At 50.8% G+C, this 6,490-nt stretch overlaps 1 protein-coding gene across 10 annotated transcripts in view; it reads left to right on the top strand.

Annotated features, from left to right (window-relative positions):
• Positions 1-1,568: 1,568 nt before the first annotated feature.
• Positions 1,569-6,490, top strand: part of Prok2 (prokineticin 2) — a 339,608-nt gene continuing 334,686 nt past the window's right edge. For 2 of the 10 annotated variants that reach the window (XM_050149346.1, XM_050149348.1), the window contains exons 1-2: positions 3,276-3,866; positions 4,000-4,058. In XM_050149346.1, coding sequence (XP_050005303.1) covers positions 3,657-3,866; positions 4,000-4,058 — 269 coding nt within the window. In that variant the 5' untranslated portion in view covers positions 3,276-3,656. Of the gene's footprint in view, positions 1,634-2,948; positions 3,023-3,272; positions 3,867-3,999; positions 5,910-6,490 lie in introns of those variants that run through there. The other 8 variants (XM_050149347.1, XR_007593092.1, XR_007593091.1 and 5 more) reach the window with 8 other exon arrangements.

Below are 6,490 nucleotides of genomic sequence, written 5' to 3'. Positions count from 1 at the left end.
GATGAGTTGGAGGCCAGACTGGTTTGCAGGAGACCCTGTCTCGACAAACAAGCAAACACAACAGCACCAACAAAGACCCTCCTTAGGCAGTTCTGTGGAATGGCTGCCACGGGAGACAGCCATGCTTCTGTGCATGCAGACAGACAGTATTTACCAAGGCCTATTGTGCCGTGTTGACTGACCAAGGATGAAGCAAGGCATGAAGCTCCAACCCTGTACAAGGGAGGCAGTTGTGAAAGGAGGTTGGGGGCAAACTGGGATTGGCTGTAGTTACTCTCCTTGGTGTCCGTGGCATGGCTGGGATTTGGACAGAGACCACCTGGCCCAGAACCTGGTTCTGGACCGCTCTGCCATGTGGCCTCCAGGAAAGAGCGTCAGGTAGTTACACTCATTCTAGATAGAATCAGCTTGCTGTGTCAGAATGAAGAGGAACGGTAGGGGCACAGATGACAGAGCTGAAGGTGAGGTGTGGTCTGGTGCCCAGTGACACCAGGTGTCACTGGTCCCCAGGACTGGGGTCAGCCAGCCTTGGCTATGAATCGGTTCCGTGCCCATCCTTGAGTCCAGCGTCTCACACATTTTTGTCTGGTCTGTGTCTTTGCTTTGCTGTCTTAGTTATAGGTGTGAAGTAAGACTCCGTGTTAGTAAAAGGGCAGAATTATCCCCGACCTGAAGATCACTGGGGACCTGGGAGTCTGTCCCCATTGCCCATAAATCTCCTATTGCCTCAAAGAACCATGCAGGACTCTAGGCTTCTACCCAGATGCTAACCATTTCTCTTCCCTTTCGCCCCATAAGATATTTAAGACTTTTGCTGGAATGTTCTATGAATTTTTAAAGACTGCAACGCTCACAGTTTCTGCTTTGACTGTTAGGTCTGAGAAACCTGGCATGAAACCAAATAACTATCCATGGCTCTGAGAACAGCTAGGGATCGTTCTAGATCAGCTGTTCTCAACCTGGGGGTCAAGACCCCTGGGGGGTGTCCAATGACCCTTTCACATGGGTCTCATATCAGCTAGCCTGCATATCAGATGCTTACATTATGATTTAGAACAGTAGCAAAAATTACAGTTATGAAGTAGTAGTGAAAATACTTTTGTAGTTGGGGGGGGTCACCACAACATGAGGAACAATATCAAAGGATCAGGAAGGTTGAGAACCACTACTCTAGATTTTTCCAGGATCAGCGATTCTTTCCTCAAGATCCCTGGCTTCTTTGTCCATGCTCTTGCCAGACTCTACATTCTCTAGATCAGAGCCCTGGGGGCTTTAGTTCATCCAGTCAGCAGAGAGGTGGGGGGGGGGGTTAGGGTTCTCTCACTTCAGCACAGGCTGATCTAAGGCATTCACCTGTGCTGAGAGCTTCTCTGACTTCACAACTTGCTCAGACCTGATGGAACATGCAGGGTCCTGGGCCCCTCTCTGATGTGAGAAGGTCATTTGTCAATCTTTTGTTTCATTGGTTAATCAATAAAGAAAACTGCTCGGTCTGATAGGTCAGAAAATTAGGTAGGCGGAGTAAACAGAACAGAACGCGGGGAGGAAGTGAGGCAGACGCCATGCCTCTCCTCTCCAGGGCAGATGTGATGAAGCTCCAGCCCAAGATGGATGTACACTAGAATCCTTTCCTGTAAGTCACAGAATGAGAGTGACGGAGAAGATGAAGCCGAGTTAGGTGACGCGGCTGGTTTCGTTCCCTGTGTGTGTAAGTGACGCACACGGGATGGCAAGCCTAGCATGAGGGTGGCAAGCAAGGCAGTTGATTCAGGGGCAGATCTGAAGGGTATAAAAACCTTAGTCACTGTGTGGTGGTTTCAACGAGAGGGGCCCCACAGGCTCAGGCGTTTGAGTTCTAGGCCCCTGGTGGTGCTTGGGGTAGGTGTGTAAGGTGTGGCTTTGTCAGAGGAAATGTGTCACCGGGAGCTGGCGTTGATGTCTCAAGACCGTCATTTGCTCTCTGCCCCCGCTTGTAGTGAGACTGTAATTAGCTTGGCTGATCCAGCTGCCTATGCTGATGGGCTCATCTCTCTGGAACCATGGCACCAAATAAACCCTTCCTTCTAGAATTTGCCTTGGTCACGGAGATTCATCACAGCAGTAGAAAGCCTAACTAATAGACATGACTGGGGTTGTTGTTCAGCGGTAGACGTTTGCCTGGCATGCGTAGGCCCTGGACTCCATCCCCAGGACTATAAAACAATGACAAAACCTCAGTCATCAAGTTTAATATTTTCTCAAAGCAGTTCTTAAACACACACACACACACACACACACACACACACACACACACACACACGTACGTACAAGATGGTTCAGCAAGTGAAGGTACCTGCCTCCTATCCTGACGACCTCAGTTCTATCCCTGAGACCCATATTGTTGAAGGGAGAACCAGCTTCCACAAGCTGTCCTCTGGCCTCCATATGTGCCAGGTATGTACTCACCCATACCCACACACAAACTAAATCAACACACATGCAAAACTTTTCCACAAGGAAATAGGGAAATCTGAAATAAAGTCAGAGTCTGACCTTATATATAAACACAGTTGATCCAGTGCTGTGAGATTCTGTTGAAGAGTGTGTGTGTGTGATCATGTTTGTGCAGGCACATGCGCATGTGTGTGGAGGCTCAGCTGTCACTCATCAGGTGCTGTCCTCTTGCTTCTGAGGTCCTGTCATTGTCTGGAGCTCATAAACAGGTTGGTGTGACCAGCCAGTCCCAGGGATCTTTCCCGTTTCAGTGCTTCCGTGACAGCCTTTTTTCTGTAGGCTCTGGGAATCCAATTCAGGACCTCGTACTCACAAGGCAAGGACTTTACCAACTGATCTGTCTCCTCAGCCCCTCCTCAAATACTTGATCAGTCAAGGGAGAAAGACCAACAGACAAACAGACAGACAGACAGACTGACTGACTGACTATATTCTTTCTTTTTCTGTGGCTCCAGTTCCCGTCTAGTCCCTCCCTGGGTCATTCCCAGCCACCCTTGACCTTGCAGCCTGAGGACTCCAGCCTACAAAGGTCAGCTCCTCCTCTCTTCCCCTACTCCTCTTCTCATCCCTCCCCCCCCCCTTTTATGTTCTGCCCCATCTTCCCTTCCCGGAGGGCAAAGAACTCCTCCAGGAATCCAAAGTCATTTGTAGGCTCCATAAATGGGTTCCAGAACAAGCCAGCTAACGCTCTTAGCAACAGAGACTCTGGCTTCCTGACCCGGATGAGCAGTGGCCAGCCAACTGCTTGTGTTATTTCACAGGCCTCTGGGGTCGGGTTGACCTGACCAGGCTCCAAGAACACAGAGCCAATCACCAAGTAATCCAAGCCAGCTCACTGAAGCCCAGCCATGGTGACCCTTGTCTCTCAGACACCGGGGTCCCTGCCAAGCAAGACTGTTCTCAGTGGAGTGCGCATGTCGCAGGCTTGACAACTGGCCCCTTCCCCAGCAGGCTGCTTCAAAGCCCTTCAGGGATCAAGCGCCAGGAGGATGCATGTTGTCGCTCAGTGCTGGGGTGTGTTACTGGCAAAGATACCCAAGGAAGCTGGAGAAAGCTGACCTACATCGCATCTTTGCTTGGCAATGATCAGACCCCAAACTGACTTGGTGAGACAGAGCTTCCACCAAAGGGAAGAATGAGATTCCCTTTCATTCCAAGACACCATGGATGTCAAGTGGCGCTTTCCTGGGGGAAGCGCTGGTTCACACCAGCCTGAACAAAATGTTTCTGGTGTGACCGATTCACTGGGCACAGTGTGGATTCCACCGCCAGCACTTAGATGGAAGTCTGCACCTTTCAGTTTCTTCAACAGAACAGCAAGGCACAGAAATGCATTCTCCAGCCCCAGGGCACTGGCACACGGAGCAGGAAGGGTGAGTATCTGTGGGTCTCAGTGGCTTCTTGTCCCTTCTCCCCGATGCACAGCAAGAGCTCACCGATGCAGAAGGGAAGAAAATGGGAGGGGAATTCTTAAACACTCCTGAGGGAACATCCGTATTTCTCCAGAAACAGAACGAGCGGAGGAAAGCGCCAGGCATGGATTCTATGGTTCATAGGCATGTGAGGTAAGAGGCTTTGGTCCAGCGGCCTTCACAGTGTGGAGGTTTGGCACAACGGTGATGGGGAAATGGCTTGCTGTAGCTCCTCACAGAGCTGGTGGCTTTAAGACGAGTGACCTAACTTCTTCGAGGCCCAGTTTCTTCAGCCATGAGATGAAATGGAGCAGTGCCTGCCACACACACCCTTGCTGGGGCTTCCGAATGAGGCCATCTCCTGGCGTCCCAGTACACGACAGAGTAAGCGCTTAATAAAAGCTGTCTTTCACGATTACTAATGGGAAATCCGGCCTGGAAACTCCACAGCAAATGTCTTTTCTTTTCTCCCGAGGGCTTCTCCAGCAAGCCCATAACTCCGGGTCCTGGTGAAACACCTGCAGTAAACATTTACAAGTGTGATGTATGAACTGCATTCTCAACCCAGGGAGGATGGCGGAGGGGGCTGAAGATGGATGGCTCCTCACCCCCAAATCCCAGCCTGATTTGCCACTCTCAGCTCAGCTCACCTCCCTTCTCCGTACTGGCTATGCCCAGGCCCCTGTACAAGCCTACTTCCCAGAGGAAGGCACAGAACAAGTGTTGAACAATTGCCGTTCATTGTTTATGGATGGGAAGTCTTACTGTGGGAGGCTGCTGTAGTCTACTTTGGGTTGTGAAGCTCCCCTAGAGGCTCATGGGCTGGGGTGCCAGGACGCTCGGGTGGAGACTTGTGATGAGGTCATCAGGTACCATCTCTGGCAGGGGTGGATGTTGGTCTCATGGAGTAAGTAAGTTCTTACACGACAGGTAGCCATATAGCAAAGCAACTCTATCTGCATACCTAGTCTGAAATGCCATGGGACCCTTCCTCCTTCTCTGCTGTGTTTGGAGCAGTCAAAGGGAGTCTGGCTAGGAGCCCAGCACCATATTGTAGACGCTATCCAGTCACCGGAATTATAAGTCATGCAAGTCTCGGTCTCAGGCCTTTTGTCACAGCAACTGGAAAGGGACCAATACAGATGTTTCCAGGTGAGCTTTGGGTGGGGAGTGGAGGGAAATTGAAGTGGAGCGAAAGTGGCGGAAGTGAGCGCTGCTGTTCTGTAGCTCGGCTCTATCTTAGCGGTACCTTCCGGAAGATACTGTGGGGCACACCCCAGAGCAGCCTTCCCCAAGAGGAAGGAAGCTGCGAACCGAGCCACCCAATTCTGGCAGTTAGGTAGTCATGGCTGAGGAAGGCAACTCCAGGCATAGTATCCTGTGCCTGAGCCAGAGGCGATCAGAGCTGGGAAGCCATCAGCTGTAGAAAGCTGGCCCAGAGATCAGGCCTGTGATGGACAGAGCTGGCCACACCCTCCTAACAATGTGCGTGAAGGATTTCCTGGGAGGGTTTTGTGTTACTGTACTGCCCCAGGAGTATGAGTCCTGAGCTCAGGGCTTCATGATTTCAGTTGTGTGGACATAGCTACCATCCAACAAACTGGCTCCCAGTGGACATTGGGAACATATTCTAGTGCTTTCTCCCTTTGAAATGTCAGCAGAACGCAGGCTTGGCTCCTTCATGGCAAGCCTGAGCTGAGAGCATCCGATCATCTGTCCTGGGTAGCACAGAGCCACTGCTTTGGGGAAAGGGTTGGCTGACATCTGGACACCAGAGCTGTGGCCCCCGACACCATGATCTGGGCTTTTCTGTGCCCCCCCCCACTCTGTGTATCAATCAATCAATCATTTACCACTTTGTTTATTGATACAGGCTCTCTTAGTGAACCTGGAACCCCCTGATTCAGCGAGACTGGCTGGCCAGCAAGCCCCTGGGATCTGCCTGCCTCTACTTCTCCAGCTCTGGGGTGCAAGAGTGCATCCCCATGATGGGCTTTTTAAAACGTAGGTTCTGGGGATTGAACTCAGGTCCTAGTGCGTGTAAGGCAAGCACTTCAATGATTGACCTATCTCTTCGGTCTGCCTCCTGTCTTGTTAAACTTCCTAGCTGGCATGCTTTGATTTGTTTCTGCCTATGAGGCACGAATTCAGAGATCTTACCCCAGAGAAGGTCACTAGTACAACTAGCAACATACCATGTGACCCAAGGCTCCCTGACTTGAGAACCCACATTTTAAAGTACCCCATGTGTTATCCAGGTTCTTTGTAACCTGGAGAGTTATGCACAGCGATGGTGGTACACTGACTCCCCGGGGCTGGGATGAGAATTGTCTTGTGTTAGTTCACAGCCATTGCAATGGTGTAAATCTTCTCACTATGGCCAAATCCAAGTTCCCAAGGTTTAACAACCACTTTGCAAAATTCCTGGGTATTGGCCAGTTGTCATTCATAAGCCAATTTACCCCCTCCCAGTATCCTGGTGATAACATCCTCCCAGAGGGTTTCATCACCAAGCTCCCTGGAAACTATAGTTGATACGACTTTTTCCTTAACCACTGAGCCATCTCCCCAGCCCCTGATATGGC

Source organism: Alexandromys fortis, unplaced genomic scaffold, assembly GCF_014885135.2.
Source record: "Alexandromys fortis isolate MF-2015 unplaced genomic scaffold, M_Fortis_MF-2015_v1.1 scaffold_48, whole genome shotgun sequence".
NCBI classification, from domain to species: Eukaryota; Metazoa; Chordata; class Mammalia; order Rodentia; family Cricetidae; genus Alexandromys; species Alexandromys fortis.
The sequence above is the reverse complement of the archived record's forward strand: the minus strand, read 5'-3'. Positions and strand labels throughout refer to the sequence as shown.